Source organism: Canis lupus, chromosome 5, assembly GCF_011100685.1.
Source record: "Canis lupus familiaris isolate Mischka breed German Shepherd chromosome 5, alternate assembly UU_Cfam_GSD_1.0, whole genome shotgun sequence".
In the NCBI taxonomy this organism is placed as follows: domain Eukaryota; kingdom Metazoa; phylum Chordata; class Mammalia; order Carnivora; family Canidae; genus Canis; species Canis lupus.
In genome coordinates this window covers 28604420-28622613 of record NC_049226.1, presented here as the reverse complement: position 1 = coordinate 28622613, position 18194 = coordinate 28604420, and the positions used below count along the sequence as shown (strand labels likewise).

At 37.3% G+C, this 18194-nt stretch overlaps 1 protein-coding gene across 5 annotated transcripts in view; it reads left to right on the top strand.

Moving 5' to 3' along the window:
* Window positions 1-18194, top strand: part of DYNC2H1 (dynein cytoplasmic 2 heavy chain 1) — a 339419-nt gene that overhangs the window by 245618 nt on the left and 75607 nt on the right. For all 5 annotated transcript variants that reach the window (XR_005359403.1, XM_038536341.1, XM_038536343.1 and 2 more), the window contains one exon: window positions 7385-7594. Coding sequence is in view for 4 of the 5 variants with exons in the window: in XM_038536341.1 (XP_038392269.1) it covers window positions 7385-7594 (210 nt within the window). In the remaining variant the exon portion in view is untranslated. The remainder of the gene's footprint in view (window positions 1-7384; window positions 7595-18194) is intronic.

Below are 18194 nucleotides of genomic sequence, written 5' to 3'. Positions count from 1 at the left end.
ATTTCATTTCCATGGGCTCTCTAACCTCTCCACCTTGAGCAGATTCTGGACTTGCTTGATCTCTGATCTCACAACCCCATATTTACAATGCAGAAGCTCAGGTTTTCTGGAACCAGTGAAATTCGTGGCCTGCTTGCATTTTCTCACTCTTATTGTGGAAAAATAAAAAACCTTTTTTGATTTCTCAGTGTTACCATAAAAAGCCCCAGTCTTGTGTGACTCTTCACACACCATGAAAATTACATTTTAGCCATTTGTCTAGTTAATTGCTCTGATCAGAAAGGATAATAAAACTATATTTTTCCTTGAGAAGGCCAGAGGGTAGACCCTGACTAAGTTCCTAAGGCCCAAGGTACTGGAGAGACCAGAGCATCGTCTCCCTGAATTTTTACAAGTCAAGAGGAGTAAAGCAAACTTGGAGTCACCTTTTAGATATCGTGGCTTCTGGAGAGATTTTATTTACACACCACAATGTTAGAATTCAAGCCCGTTACATTTCCTAGAACATGAAGGCTGCCTCCTTCATCTTTATAAGGAGAGCATTATCACCTCTCCCCACCCTGTACACCTTGCCCACAGGGCATCTGGCTGTTTGTACAGGATAATTGCTCTGGCTCTCAGCTAACCACCCTAAAGGTCAGGCCTTGGGCAGGGGGTAAGGGTAGTATCAACACAGCTATTATATACTGTGAAGTAATTAATAAATAATTATCTCTACTCCAGAATACTTAAGTCTACATTCATCATGAAATTAATAAAGATAAAATGGAATACTCAGCACTTAATTGTTTGAATAATTCTTTGTTCTCCTCTCAAGGTTGCATATGGGTGTATTTAAGAATATGCTTGGCATTTCAGCAGTGTCTTTGCTAAGAACAGAAGCTGGGATTCTCTATTTCTTACTTTGGGCAGTTGTAAAGTAAGTTGCATGTGTCCTTCCAGTGATGGTTTCCTCATGTTTTCAATGTGTGACGCAGAGTTGGGATGGTTTCTTCTCATTGCATCGCCACTGGAACCTGAGTGTCCCTTCAGCCTCACTGTCATGAACCAGCTCACTCGCTCACCAGAATATTGGGCTCTTGTCAGACTTGAAACCGCAGGTGTGCACACAAGCACTCTGTGAGTCACTGTACACATAGCATGCCACTTTCAGGAGCGCATTGAAGAAAAGCTATTTGTTCATCATGGGTACATTTAAACAAAAATTTCAAATTCACTGCATTTGTTATCATTCATGATCCACTCTTCTCTGTTTTCTCTATTGCTGAAACTATTAACATATAACAGAATAGCTTTGTATGGAAACGTACGGGGTGCCTGGCACATTGTCCCTACTCGAGACTTAGTCATTCTGTCCCATTACGTCTCCCAGTGTGAGACTGCTGTGACCGCCTCCCTTGAGAGCTCCCCTCCAGCCACATCGTGGAGTACAGAGCCTATGAAAGATACTTTCCCGGAAGTAAAAGCAATGGTTTTATTAATATGCCATTTTATGCTACATCCCCAACTTTGAGGGGAAATGGCTGTTAGAGAACAAAGGGATAGAATCTACAGAGCTGAAGGTGCTCCTTCCAATGACATCTGCCGAGACTTCTCCCTGGGGAGACTGCTGGGTCTGCTGTTTGTTAATATTCTAGTATTCTACATAAAAGCCATGAAATTGTTGAGGCATGTAAATATTTAAAACAAAAGCTCCTTTTTTATTGGCACTCCCTAGCTTCCTCTCAGTTTTCTTTTCAGAAGATACAATAGTTTGCATCAGCTTCAGCACAGCAGTTCAAAATACTACCTTCACCCTCTTCAGTCTTGACTTTGCTTGCTCTACTTATCACCAGCAGTTCTGCCTTCGTTCTAGTTCTTCCACACGTGTGGTTTAAACAGTTTATTGGGTAATCAGTGCACACTTAGCCCAGTTGAGCTCTGCTTGCTCAGTTCATACACATTCAGTTGTACCTAAACTAAATGAAATGAGCATGAAAACATGACTGCTTTGGTATCCTTTGATCCATTTGGTAATTTGGCATGATCCTGGAAATAGCCATTACCAAGTTTAGGTTAAGCTCTGTTTGTTACTAATAACTGGCTTTAGGTACAATAAAATAAAATGACAAAGCAGCCAGGTGTCCTGGGAAATGGGATGCCAGGAATTCTTTTTATTTTTAATTTAAATTAAATTAGCCAACATACAGTACATCATAGTATCAGATGTTGTGTGCAATCATTCATCAGTTGTGTATTACACCCAGTGCTCATGACATCATATGCCTTCTTCATGCCCATCTCCTGGTGACCCCATCCTCCAACCCCCTTCCTTCCTGCAACTGTCAGTTTGTTTTCTATGATTAAGTATCTCTCATGGTTTGTCTCCTTCTCTTATTCATCTTGTTTATTTTTCCTTCCCTTCCCCTATATTCCTCTGTTTTGTCTCTTAAATTCCACATGAATAAAATCATATAATTTCTTTCTCTGATTGACCTGTTTCACTCAGCATAATACCTTCCAGTACCACCCACATCAATGTAAGTAGTAAGTATTCATCCTTTCTGATGGCTGAGTAATATTCCATTGTATATATACACTACATCTTCTTTATCCATTTATCTGTCCATGGACATCATGGCTCCTTCCACAGTTTGGCTACTGTGGACATTGCTCCTGGGGGACAGGTGCCCCTTTGTTTGGCTACTGTGGACATTGAACACTGGGGCACAGGTGCCCCTTTGTTTCATTACATCTGTATCTTTGGGATAAATACCTAGTGGTGCAATTGCTGGGTTGTGGGATACCAAGAATTTTATAGATTGTTCTCCCCTTTGAACTTACTAAATGGATAGTACTATTGCCTTTTTTGTTGCTTTCTTCTTCTCTCGTCAGAAATCCACTTCTGGAGAGACATAATTTAATGCAGATATGTCAAACTTTTCACCATTCTGATTAGGAATACATCTATCTATCATCTATCTATGGTAGAATGTAACATATATAAACTATAAAAGAGCTATCTCACCCATCATCACAGAATGGCTACACCTATTCTCCACCTCAGGATCTCTTAGGTTCAAGTCTGGTGAAAACAGTTGCCTCTTTATCAGAAGACCCATCAGAATTCTCACTGGCTTGGGTTCTGTCTGGTTGGTGGTGTGCCTGTCCCTGAACCAGTCACTGTGCTTGGGAGAATGGAGTGCTCATATTAGTGAAGCTTTAAGTCACATACTAGTTTCTCCAACGGAGTTGAGTAAACTCTTATAGAACCATATGGACTAAGACTTAGGAGAGGCTGTTTCTGCCCCAAAGAGATAGTAAGAAATGATTATCTAAAGAAGAATGAAGAGTTCCTGGAGGGCAAAAGTAAAATTTCTACCCCATGGAAATGAAGATACTACCCCGTTTTCTGTAATCCATATAGAACACCTACCTTTCTTTCTGTTTCTCGTTTCCTTTTTTGTTTTTTAAAATGATTGTATGTTGAGTCTTTTTTTATAATAAATTTATTTTTTATTGGTGTTCAATTTGCCAACATACAGAATAACACCCAGTGCTCATCCCGTCAAGTGCCCCCCTCAGCGCCCATCACCCACTCAACCCCACCCCCCTCCTCCCCTTCTACCACCCCTAGTTCGTTTCCCAGAGTTAGGAGTCTTTATGTTCTGTCTCCCTTTCTGATATTTCCCACACACTTCTTCTCCCTTCCCTTATATTCCCTTCACTAACACCTACCTTTCTTTCTGTTTCTCGTTTCCTTTTTTGTTTTTTAAAATGATTGTATGTTGAGTCTTTTTTTATAATAAATTTATTTTTTATTGGTGTTCAATTTGCCAACATACAGAATAACACCCAGTGCTCATCCCGTCAAGTGCCCCCCTCAGCGCCCATCACCCACTCAACCCCACCCCCCTCCTCCCCTTCTACCACCCCTAGTTCGTTTCCCAGAGTTAGGAGTCTTTATGTTCTGTCTCCCTTTCTGATATTTCCCACACACTTCTTCTCCCTTCCCTTATATTCCCTTCACTAACACCTACCTTTCTTTCTGTTTCTCGTTTCCTTTTTTGTTTTTTAAAATGATTGTATGTTGAGTCTTTTAATATCTTCCTTATCACAGAAAAAACATCTCGAACCAAGACATGATCATATGACCAGGAGGGGAAAATCCTTTGGTTGTTGATCACTGTTTTATAAGCCATGTGCAAATATACACAGAGACCATAATCTTACTAATTTCATTGCATTGCAGATCTGGAAAGGACCAGTACATGAATCTCTGTAACACATTGAATAATGACAGTGTCCCTGAGAGCTTGGCCAGCCTGAGGGACACATGTGACCTGCCCTCATTTTCTAGAAATAGTTTTATTGAAACCCAGCTGCATGGCCTATTTGTAGACTGTCTGCATCCAATTCTGTGCTACAGCAGTGTGGTTGAGTAATTGTGACAAAGCCTGGCATATTTCCTTTCTGGATCTTTACGGAAAAGCTTGCAACTCTGGCCTAATCAATGCTAGAATTTCAGAATTTCTTCTCATGACAAAAATTCTCTCAGAAAAAACATTTTCTGAAATCTCTATTAAAAACAAAACAACACTTCTATATGTCATCTGTCTTACTTAAGTCTGAAACAGTATCCCACTTGAAAATAATTTCAGTTAAAACACAGAAATCCTGGATTCACACCTACATTATACCAAATTAGGGTAGTTTTTTGTGATCAAAAGATACTCCTTGCTTAATAATATCCATAACCTTTTCCCCCAGCAGTTCCATAATCACTTAATGATTTTCTCTGAATACACTTAGCTTTTTAATGACAAGATGAACTTTAAAATGTCAAAGCCATCCTTCAAAGGAACACAATTTACTCATTTGTATTTAGTCATTAGAAAAGGCTTTTCTTGTATTAATCATCTGACTAAAGATAAAACTATATAATCCCTTGCTAGTTTCACCAAAAATCATGCTGCATGTTATTCATGGTGATTTTTAGCTTACATATGTATATATAATTTTAAAATGTTATTCAAGTTTTTTGTCTTAAGATTATAACTAACATTGCTGTTGCTATAAATTTTTTTCATTTTTAGGTTGTGTACAATAGCTGCATTTATTTTTATAATTAGTTACTTGACATGAATATTTATGAGGTGTTTGTGAAGACCTTGAGGAAGTGGACTATGACTATAGTATATAATCTATACTACAGTATACTTTGCTATTTCCTACAATGTTATACTTTTTCCACTGATTAATTTACCACAGCTGATGTAGTACATTTTGCTTTCTTTTTTTCCTTCACAATGCTTTTTCATCTTTTATTAATCACTTTTAAGACTGTACTATATATTTTTTTCTGTGCTTTTGTTCTTATTGCTGAACATACAGCATTTTATGTGATAAGTCTCCAGAGCAGGACCGTGTGTTGGGAATATGATGTGAAACCAGATGGGAGCCATAGATATCATCTTAAATGTTCTAGCAGCCACATTTAAATAAGTGGATACAAGTGAAATTCACTTTAATAATATATTTTATGTCACCTGATATATCCAAAACATAAGCATTTCAACATGCAATCAAGGTAAAGCATTATTAATGTGATATTTTACATTCTTTTCTCATTGTCTGAAATTCACTTTACATTTTACACTGCACATCTCTAAACCATAGTCCCTACTTGACCTATGTTTGAATTTTAAGCATTTTTGATGCTTTCCTAAGTCAACCTTTTAAAAAGTTTAGTACAGAGAACTGTTTTCTTAGATTATGGATCCAAGAGGAGTGGTAGAAAGTCAGTCACCCGAATGTGTCTCTTTTGTTAATGTAGCTGGTGACTTTCAGTGCTCGTTGACGACTCTGAAAATTCTCAGGGCCTCTACACAGGATGCTCCATACTCTGCGTGTGCTCTAGAAACAGGGCAACAAAGCCTGGATAAGAGCACAACTGTTGACACATGGTTTATTGAGTAGTCCACTGTTGAGACCAACTGCTCAGAAAAAGGATTTCTTTCAAAGTATTACTGCTCCCTGACAACTCATCCAGTCACCCAAGGGCTCTACTGGAGATGACCAACCAGATTAGCATTGTTCTGTGGCAGCTAACACAACACCCATTCTGCAGCCCATGAATTGAGGAGTCATTCTGACTTTCAAGTAAGAAATTCATTTTGTACAACTATAGCTACCCTAGATAGTGGTTTCTTTGATGGATGTCGGCAAAGTAAATTGAAAGGATTCAACATTCTAGATGCCATTAAGAACGTTGTGATTCATGAGAATGAATCAAAATACCAACATGGTAGGAATTTGGGACGATGTTGATTCCAGACCGCATAGATTATTTTGAAGGAATTCAACATGTTAGGGGAGGAAGTTGCCACAGATAGGGTGGAAGCAGCAAAAGAACTAGAATCAGAAGTAAGTGGAGCCTGGGGACGGGGCCGATGGGCTGCAATCTCGTGATCAGATTTGAACGGATGAGGAGTTGCTTCTCATGGATGAGCAAAAGCAGTGGTCTCTTGGGATGGAATCTACAGGTGAAGGTGATGGGAGGATTGTTGATATCACATCTTAAGCCAATAAAAGTTACTTAATGGTGATATTTAATGGCAGTATCCATGCTAGGTCATCATGTTATTATTTATCATGCTAAACAGATGAACAAGACTGTGCTCTCATGGAATATATGAATGTGACAACCATTAAAGCAAAGAGAAAGGGTCCTTAACTAGGATTGTAAGTAGAGTATATAAAGAAAATTAGGATAACAGATAGTAGGTAGGAGAAAAGGACTTCCCATATTTATCTCTTGATTGTATTTTGACACTTCTATAATATTATTGAAGGTAAATTTTTTTCTCTTAAACCATATAAGCTCTTTAGAAACAACTCCCATTCCTTGAATTCTTACTAATTTGGAAAATCCTAGAAATCCATGTGTCAGAATCTCTGTTAAAGTATAGATGTAGAAATATGCACTAAGATAGAATATTCAATGATCCTGAGTATAAGATCTATAGTATGCTTCCATTATTTACAGACAGGGAATTTTCAGGCTGAATTAAATAACTATTCACACTTTATTTTGAAGCCACGATTTCTTCTCTTTTCCTGCCTAGTGTAGCTGTTCTGCTCTCCTTGCATTGGCTTACAGACTGCCGTTCTTTCCACTTCTGCTGTAGTGACCACCACTTTCCAGTGTGGCTTCCCTCTCTCAGCCCCCACCCCCGTGCCACCCAGATGGGGGTCTCTTATTTACAGATGCAATAAGCTTGGCCACTCTGGAGCAGCAGTATTTCAAAATGGAGTGGGCAAGGAATTTTAATAACTTTGGAAATGTGTTTGGGTCAGTGATTGTGCTGCTTTTCAGTAAGTATGATATGACTTATTCTTCTAGAATTCCAACCTGATTCATCAGAAGGTGTCTCCTCCTAATGATCGACAAGGATCTCCAATATTGTCATTCATCATTCTGGAACAATTTAATGCCATTCGCTTAGTACAAAGTATTCACCAGTCTCTTGCTGCTCTCAGCAAAGTCATTAGAGGAACTACCTTACTGAGTTCCGAAGTCCAGAAGTTGGCCAGTGCTTTATTAAACCAAAAGGTAAGCTGAGATGAAATATATGTTTTTATTTCATTATCTTAAGTGACTCTTTTGCTGTATATACAGTTGTCAGGTCTTACAGTTAATAGTGACGGAAAACCCATGCTAAACTAGCTTTAGCCAGATAGGAATTCATTGGCTGATACAGTGGGAGGATCCAAGGGTAGCCAGCCTTAAGTCAGCTTAATGCAAGAACTTAAAATTTTCATTAGGACCTCAGCTCATGATGATATTTATCTACCTATCTAGTCACATTGTGTGTATGTATGTGTGTGTGTGTGTGTGTGTGTGTGTGTGTGTGTATATGCAGATTCCATGTTGATGTCACTTTGGGGCAGGTCCTCTGTAAATGGTGGTATCCTAGTGTTCTGAGTCATCCTCTGAGCTCTATGTCCAACAGAAAGAACACATTTTTCCTGGTAATTCAGGCAAAAATTTGAGGATTAGCTTTAATCCAAACTATTTGGCCTATGTTTGATGCCTAGTCCTTTAACCATTCTTTGGGCAGGATTTGCAAAGCATGAAAGCATGAAAGGGCTAGGGCTTCAGCCGAATGTCTATCCCAACAGTCAGAGATGGATTCAGCTCCATCTATAATGCCATGTACTCCAAGTAAGGAAAGGATGCTTACCTAGTGAAAAATCAAAGTACTTTTAGTAGAAGAAAAGGAAATCAATATGTCTCTTGCTGAATAATTAAACCATTTTAAATGTCAGTAAAATTCATGTGTTACAGATCTATTGGTAAAAACAAAGATACTGGGAGTATCTGACGTACATTTACTTTAGTTTTTGGAGACTGTAAACCTTACAGAACTTTACATCTGGAAAAAAATTCACTAGGGTTCTATAGGAATTTAGAAAGAAAAGAATTTTGTTTTCCTCCTGCCCCCAGCACTGTTTACTCTCAATATAAAAACAAAACAAAAACTCTGATGGTCAACTTAAAGTCTTCTCTGAACATAAAAGATAGTTTTCCTGGAACTTCTTTATCTTACATTAAAAAAGATTTCTGTCTTAGTTCAGGCTGCTATAACAAATTACCACACATTGAGTGGCTTAGACAGTAAACATTTATTTCTCATAGTTCTGGAGGCTGGGAAGTCCAAGATCAAATGGCTGGTAGATCTGGTGTCTGATGAGGCCCACTTCCTGGTTTGCTTATAGCCATCTTTTTCCTGTGTCCTCACATAGCACAGAGCAGAGAGAGAGGAATCAACCTCTCTCCTGTCCCTTCTTAGGAGGGCATTAATCCCATAATGAGGGCTCCACCCTTATGACCTATTACCTCCCCAAAGCCTCATCTCCACGTATCATCAAATTGTGGATTAGGGTTTCAACATATAGATTGGGGGGGGGGGGGGCAGAGACTCGCAGTACAATATTCATGCCTTTTCTGCATAAACAAAAAGGCATACTCTGGCAATCTTATGTTCCTTTTTCCTTTACCTTGTAAGAGAATCTCAGCTTAGCATTGTGTATTGCATTTAAAGATCTTTTTAATTTAAAGTAGATATATTGTCTATCATGAAAGCTCCTTGGCTTTTCAAGGATATCTTGAAAGGATTGTAAGAGCTCTGAAGAACTTTACATTAATTAATTTGTGTAAACACCACATTGACAATACAAGATAGTGCTCCTGTTACCTTCATTCTACTGTGAGGATCCCAACACAGGTGGTGTTAACTCACTTAGACAGAGTCAGAGGAATTGTAGAGTCAGGAACCTTGACAGGTCTGGTTGCATAATACATATAAATGATTTAAATTTACCAAAAGATAAATTTTCATGAGAGTATATTTCTTTAAAATCCCAGCTACTTGCTGTCTAAGGGCAAAATGTATGGTATTATTTTTAATTACAGTTGAATTAAGTCTAGGAGGAGAATAACACCTGCTAGAAGAACATGACTTGTGTAGAGACTGTAAGTTCACTGGGACTTGGATACAATGAAATATAGAAATATAAGCTTAGATCATATTTTGAGGTTTTTAAAGAAAGAAAAGGTGTTGTGATTAAATGCTGTAGGCAATAAGAATATTTTTATGTAGAAGTAACGTTGCAAAACGGCCAAGAATGTAGCCTGCGAAATAGGTCTATCTGCCACCTAATAGCTGTGTGACTTGGGCAGGCCAGGTAAACCTCTTTCTTTTGGGATTGGTATGAAAATTAAATCATAGATAAAGTGCTTGCTACAAAGCAAGCACCCTCTAAATGTTAATTGCTTTTGTTATTGTTACTGTTGGAGAACTTTATTATATAAAAAGTGGCTTTTTGATAACTACAAAATTAGTTTATAAAAGTAGGGATATCATGAGTTACTGTTTACTCATCACAGTAAGAGCAGTTAGAGCATAGCATAGAGTAGTTCAAGAGGGTTGTATGTGATGTTAATGAAAAATAGGAAAGGTAATCAGCAAAACTGGCTTCTTGTTTTGCTTCTGCTATAAACTATCTGGGTGGTCTTTGGCATAAACACTTGAAAAGAAAGAAATCATTTTTTATGATTGTATTGTAATGTGGCTTAGTAGACCATAATGAAAGATAAAGAGTTAAATGGGATTTATTATATGAAACATTTTCCATGAGTAAGATCAAGGGATGGCATTTTGTAAAGAGGTCATAGATTTTTAATTTTCAAGATTACCTCTTTCTCTTCCCCTGACTCAGTAAGTTCTGCCCAGTGTTTCTATATTCGGCATAGCACCAGGGCCTGACAATTTCTTAATAACAGTGTATTTAAGATGTAGACAATCTCATTATTAATGTATTAAACTAAGTTTGATATATTACACTTTGAATTGAGAAATACAGCCTCTAAAATATCACTATTTTTGAAGTATTTCTATAATTTGCATGAGAACAAATTGGTTGATTCTTTCCAAGGATGAAAGCATGTTTTGCAAAACATACCATGAGAGTGTCTCTAGAGATGTTTTCTGGGTCTCTGGTGAGACTCACCTGAGACTGGCTGACCTTCACTGAGACAAGATCCATAAAATAGTTTCTGACATTTTCTTTCCAATGGCTTTACCAAAAATTGTGAATCAAGTACTATCCCATTTATTTCAAGATAAAAATTTAATGTTTTATTACATTTGAATGTGACAAGTTCTGTATTAAGTAATAGGATTTAATGTAATTTAGGAAATAGTTCAGTACTTGACATTTTCTTTACTGTGTCTGACATGACTGTTGTAAAAATTTTCTTTGAGAGAATTATGACTTTTTTATTTCTTTGGTAGTTTCTGGTAATCTAAAACTTTTTTTTTGTAAAAAGTTACTGTAATTTATTAAAGAGAACAATACTGTTAATTGTTACTCTTACGTATTTGGACATAGGCTTTATTTTTTATTTTTTTCAACTAGCTGCGTTTTTTTTTTTTCTTATAAATTTATTTTTTATTGGTGTTCAGTTTGTCAACATACAGAATAACACCCAGTGCTCATCCTGTCAAGTGCCCATCTCAGTGCCTGTCACCCAGTCACCCCCACCCCCCGCCAACCTCCCCTTCCACCACCCCTAGTTCGTTTCCCAGAGTTAGGAGTCTTTCATATTCTGTCTCCCTTTCTGATATTTCCCACTTATTTTTTTCTCCTTTCCCCTTTATTCCCTTTCACTATTTTTTATATTCCCCAAATGAATGAGACCATATAATGTTTGTCCTTCTCCGATTGACTTATTTCACTCAGCATAATACCCTCCAGTTCCATCCACTTTGAAGCAAATGGTGGGTATTTGTCATTTCTAATGGCTGAGTAATATTCCATTGTATACATAGACCACATCTTCTTTATCCATTCATCTTTTGATGGACACTGAGGCTCCTTCCACAGTTTGGCTATTGTGGACATAGGCTTTAAATTATAATTTAAAAGATAAAAATTTGAAAGATACAATACAAAATCATTTCATCTCTCTTGCTGAACAACGCCCTATTCAGATATGCACATATATACATACAGAGTTTACTGTATGGCTTCAAGATGTCTAAGGGTTAGGCTCTCCTCTGCTGAACAGTTTTTTTCTTTCACTCCTTTCTCTAGCATGGTCTTCTTTTTAGTAGTGGTTCTCACAGTGTGGTCTCCAGACCAGGAACATCCATATCACCCAAGAACTTGGTAGTGTGAATTCTTGGGCCCCACCCCTGACTGAATCAAACTCTGCTACCCTGCAGCCTGTATTTTATCAGTCCCTTAAGATGGTTCTGATGCAGGCCAAGGTTTTAGAAATGCAGTCAGAATTCCCATAAAGACTGGCAGAAGCACATGCCACATCACCTTTCAGCCCTCCCCACTCCACTTGTCAGTATTTGTGACCACCTCCATCATTGGTCTTTAAATCTTGAAAAAGAAAAGATGCTTATTCTTATAAAATGCTTTGGGAAACCCCCATCTTTTCTTAAATGCTCCCTCTTTTAAAATTTATCTTCCTCCATGCACACAGTGCTTTAAAAAGTCATCAACTATTTTATCTAAATGATTTTTAATGGTGAGTGATTTGCATATTTCCATTAGAATAAAATATTAGCTTATGTTTTATGTAACACTTTACCAGTTCAGAGCACCCCTGTGCTATACTCTCATCATGCCCCATCACTTAGATCAGAAAACTAAAGCTGAAAAGAGATGCTACCCTATAAAGCATCAGAGCCCATACTGCAGTCCCGGTACTGTGTTTCATACATCAGTGTCCATCCTCCCACTTCCTTCATCCATCACTAAGTAGCTGATTAATTCTATCATGCAGCTGCCTAGTGGCCTTTGTTACAAGAGACCCTTATCACCTTTGTGAACTCTGAGCTCCATATACTCCTCTCCAAATGTTTATCAAATACTAGGATGGCAGTACCCCACCTCCTCAGCTCTATCTTCACTTAAATCAGAATTTTATTAGGTACACTTACAAATGGAAATCAGTTCCTCTTGATTTATGTCAGAACAAGGGGGCTTGCATATGTCCAGACTCTAGTATCTTGAATTCTCCTTCAGTATCCCTCACTTAATACTGTGCATGTGCATCATAAGAGAACATACACTTTTTCTTTCTAGCAGATATTTTAACTCCAGAGTTTCTTCTTCCCCTATCCTTTTTTATTCATTTAGCAAGCAGAAGTGGAAGTACAGTGTTGTAAGACTTTCATACCATATGTGAAGTTTTATTAATATCATTTGGAGTTTTATTAATATCACTTAACATTTATTGTTTTTTGAAGGTAGACTGTAGTAAGGTAAAGGTGTGTACTATAAATCCTAGAGCAACCCATAAAAATAAAATAATATCACAGAGTTACACATAAAAGGCAATATAGGACATAAGATGAAAATATAAGCTTTATGTAAATCATCCTAAAGAAAGATGAGGAAATAAAGAGAAAACTCAGAAGTTACCAGTGTTAGGAATAAGACAAAGGACATCACTAGAGTTTCTACAGACATTAAAAGTATAATGGGATATTTTATAACAACTTTATGCTCATAAATTCAACAATTTTGATGAAATGTATGAATTTCTTGAAAGATACAAACTACTAAAGCTCATTCAAGAAGAAATAGATATCCTATACTGTCTATTAAAGAATTTGAATTTGTTACCAACCTTCCCTTGTGGGGAAGAAAGCTCCTAGAATTCACTGCCAAAATCTAATAAATATTTAAGGAAGAAATAATACTAACTCTGTGTAAACCCTTCCAGAAAAAATAGAAGAGGCAGCAATATTTCCCTGTACTTACCAAGATTAGCATTGCCTGATAGTAAAAGCTAACAAAGATGTCATAATAAAGGAAATCTACAGATAAATTTTCTTTTTCAACATAGACCCAGAACTTCTTAACAAGATATTAAGAAATTAAGTTAAACAAAATATAAAAATGGATAATACATTCTGACTAAGTGGGTTTTTTTCGAAGGATATGTTAGGGTGAATTTAAAAAACAATGTTATTTATCATTTTAATAAACTAATAAATACTATATGATTATCTCAGGAGATACAGAAAGGGCATTAGACCAAAGTCACCATCCAGTCATGATAAAACCTTTCAGCCATTTGGGATTAGAGTAATGGACCTTGTCAACCAGATAAATGGCATCCTGAAAAAGGTGTAGCTAACCTAATAGTAAAGGACTGAATACTTTCTCCCTAAGATCAGGAATAAGACAATGAGGTCCACTCTCACTACATGCATTCAGCATTGCACTGAAGGTCCTAGCTAGCACAACATGTTTAGGAAAAGAAAGCATACTGACTGGAAAGGAAAAAGGAAATCTGTCTTTATTTGCTTCCCTATCTTGGCTACTGTAAATGCTGCAATAAACATAGGGGTACATATATCTTTTCAAATTTGTGTTTTCATTTTTTTAAAAGATTTTATTTACTTATTCATGAGAGACATGGAGAGAGAGAGGCAGAGACACAGGCAGAGGGAGAAGTAGGCTCCACGAAAGGAGCCCGATGCGGCCCTCAATCCCAGGACCGGGATCACGCCCTGGGCTAATGGCAGGCGCTCAACCACTGAGCCACCCAGGCGTCCCTCATTTTCTTTGAATAAATACCCAGTAGTGGAATTACTAGATCATATGTTAATTCTGTTTTTCATTTTTTGAAGAACGTTCATGCTATTGTACACAGTGGCTGCACCAGTTTACATTCCCAACAGTGCACAAGGGTTCCTTTTTCTCCATACCCACATCAACACTGTTATTTCTTGTGTTTTTAACTGTAGCCATTCTGACAGGTGTGAGGTGGGATCTCATGTGGCTTTGATTTGCATTTCCCTGATGATGTGTGATGTTGAGCATCTTTTGATGTGTCTGTTAGCCATCTGGATGTCTTCTTTGGATATACGTCTATCCAGGTCCTCTGCTCAGTTTGATATTTTTGGTTTTAAGCTATATAAGTCCTTTATATATTTTGAATGTTAGTCCCTTATCAAATCATTTCCAAATGGAGCCTTTTAGTTTCATTGACTGTTTCCTTTTCTGTGTAAAAGCTTTTTATTTTGGTGTAGTCCCAATAGTTTAATTTGGCTTTTGTTTCCCTTGCCTGAGAGGGTTAATATCTAGAAAAAAGTTTTCTATTGCCAGTATCAAATAAATCACTGTTTTATTCTACAGTTGTTATGGTTTCAGGTCTCACGTTTAGGTATTTAATCAATTTTCATTTTATTTTTGTGTATGGTATAAAAAAGCAATTTATCTGCAGATGAATGGATAAAGAAGGCATGTGTGTGTATGATGGAATATTAGTCATAAAAAGGATAAAATTGTGCCATTGGCAACGACATAGAAGAACCTAACAGGTATACTCCTCTAAGTGAAGTAAGTCAGAGAGAGAGAAATACCCCATGATTTCACTCAAGTGTGGAATTCAAGAAACAAAAGGGAAATGAGGGAAAAGCAAAGGGAAAATGAGACACACAAAAAGTCTCTAAATACAGAGAACAAAATGGTGGTTGCTAAAGGGGAGGGGTGGGGGGGGATGAGTGAAATGGATAAAGGGGATGAAGAGTACAATTATCTAGATGAGCACTGAGTAATATATAGAATTGTTGAATCATACTGTACATAGACATTTTAACAATGAGCACGCAATGTTTTTCTGTCTCTCTGTCTTCCTCGATTTCTTTCATTCCCTACTCTTTAGAGTACAGATCCTTTACCTCTTTGTTTAGGTTTATTCCTAGGTATCTTATGGTTTGGGGTGCAATTGTAAATGGGATTGATTCCTTGATTTCTCTTTCTTCAGTCTCATGGTTAGTGTATAGAAATGCCACTGATTTCTGTGCATTGACTTTATATCCTACTTTGCTGAATCGTTGTATGAGTTCTAGCAGTTTTTTTGGTGGAGTCTTTTGGGTTTTCCACATAGAGTATCATGTCATCTGCAAAGACTGAGAGTTTGACTTCTTTGCCAGTTTGGATAACTTTTATTTCTTTTTGTTGTCTGATTGCTGAGGCAAGAACTTCTAGTACTATGTTGAATAGCAGTGGTGAGAGTGGACATCCCTCTTGTGTTCCTGACCTTAGGGGAATAGCTCTCAGTTTTTCCCCATTGAGAATGATAGTTGCTGTGGGGTATTCATATATGGCTTTTATGATATTGAGATATGTTCCCTCTATCCCTACACTGTGAAGAGTTCTAATCAAGAAATGAGGGATCCCTGGGTGGCGCAGCGGTTTAGCGCCTGCCTTTGGCCCAGGGCGCGATCCTGGAGGCCCGGGATCGAATCCCACATCGGGCTCTTGGTGCATGGAGCCTGCTTCTCCCTCTGCCTGTGTCTCTTTCTCTCTCTTTCTCTTTCTCTCTCTCTCTCTCTGTGTGACTATCATAAAAAAAAAAAAAGAAATGATACTGTACTTTGCATTTATTGAGAAGTTCTTTTCCTTTCTTTTATTAATGTGGTGTATCACATTGATTTGTGGGTGTTGAACCACCCTTACAGCCAGAAATAAATCCTACTTGGTTGTGGTGAATAATCCCTTTAATGTACTGTTGGATCCGGTTGGCTAGTATCTTGGTGAGAGTTTTTGCATCCATGTTCATCAGGGATATTGGTCTGTAATTCTTTTTGGTGGAGTCTTTGGTTTGGGAATCAAAGTAATGCTGGCCTTATAGAACGAGTTTGGAAGTTTTCCTTCCATTTCTATTGTTTGAAACAGCTTTAGAAGAATAGGTATTAATTCTTCTTTAAATGTTTGGTAGAATTCCCCTGAGAAGCCATCTGGCCCTGGACTTCTGTTTGTTGGGAGATTTTTGATGACTGCTTCAATTCCTTGCTGGTTATGGGTCTTTTCAGGTCTTCTGTTTCTTCCTGTTTCAGTTTTGGTAGTTTATACATTTCTAGAAATGCATCCATTACTTCCAGATTGTGTAATTTGTTGGCATATAGTTGCTTATAATATGTTCTTATAATTGGTTATATTTCTTTGGTGTTGGTTGTGATCTCTCCTCTTTTGTTCATGGTTTTATTTACTTGGGTTCTTTCTCTTCTCTTTTTTGATAAGTCTGGTCAGGGGTTTATTGATCCTATTAACTCTTTTAAAGAACCAGCTCCTAGTTTTGTTGATCTGTTATACTTTTCTTTTGGTTTCTATTTTGTTGATTTCTGCTCTAATCTTTATTCTCTTCTTCTGCTAAATTTCAGGTTTATTTTCTGTTCTTTCTCCAGCTCCTAATTTAGTTATAATGTTGTGTTTTTGAGACCTTTCTTGTAAGGCTTGTTATTGCTGTATATTTCCCTCTTCAGACCACCTGTGCTGCATCCCAAAGGTTCTTAAGAGTAGTGTTTTCATTTTCTTTTTTATTATTTTTTATTTTTTTTTAGTGTTTTCATTTTCATTTGTTTCCAGGAATTTTTTAAATTTTTATTTAATTTCCTGGTTGACCCATTAATTCTTTAGTGGGATGCTCTTTAGCCTCCATGTTTTTGAGTTCTTTCCAAATTTCCTCTTGTAGTTGAGTTGCCATTTCAAAGCACTGTGGTCTGAAAATATGCAGGAAATTATCCTAATCTTTTGGTACCCATTGAGACCTGATCTGTGACCCAGTATGTGATCTCTTCCGGATAATGTTCCATGTGCACCTGAGAACAATGTATATTCTGTTGCTTTAGGATGGAATGCTATGCTTTTTTTTTTTTTTTTTAAACACAGGGTATTTATTTATTTATTCACAGTTGAAATTTAATTGTTTCCAACTTTATTACCAAAATCATTTGAGACCTATAAAAATACATTGAGGGGCACCTAGGTGGCTCAGTGGTTGAGTGTGTCTGCCTTTGATTCAGGTCGTGATTCCGGGATCCTGGCACATCTTTATCTTCCCCTTGACTCCTTTCTGGTCACTCAAATGCAGATGGCAAATGCCATCTTGCCATGAGGAAGGGTTGAAAAGGAACGATGGGGCAGGAGTCTGGGTTCTTAAGCACATGAAGCACAATTACCTAGAATTTTATATGATAGCAAAAGAAACTATATCTGTGAAGTTCATCTGGTTCACTGTGTCATTGAACGCCTTTGTTTCCTTGTTGATCTTCTGCTTAGATGATCTGTCCATTGCAATGAGTAGGGTGTTAACCTTCTGTACTGTTATTGTTATTATCATACTATTACTGTATTATTATTGATGTATTTCTTTTGTCACTAATTGGTTTACATAATTGGCTGCTCCCATGTTAGGGGCATAAATATTTACAATTGTTAGATCTTATTGCATAGGCCCTTTAATTATGATATAATGTCTTTCTTCATCTCTTGACAACGGTCTCTGGTTTAAAATATAATTTGTCCGATATAAGGATTACCACTCCAGCTTTCTTTTGAAGTCCATTAGCATGATAAATGGTTCTTCACGCCCTCACTTTCAACTTGGAGTTGTCTTTGGGTCTAAAATGTGTCTCCTGCAGATAGCATATCTATGGGTCTTGCTTTTAGCCACTCTGATATCCTTTTGTCTTTGATTGGTGCATTTAGCCCATTTACATTTGGAGTAACTATTGAATGATGTGAATTTAGTGCCATTGTATTACCTGTAGAGTCACTATTTCTGTAGCTTGCCTCTGTTCCTTTCTGGTCTGTGTTAGTTTGGGCTCTCTCTTCTC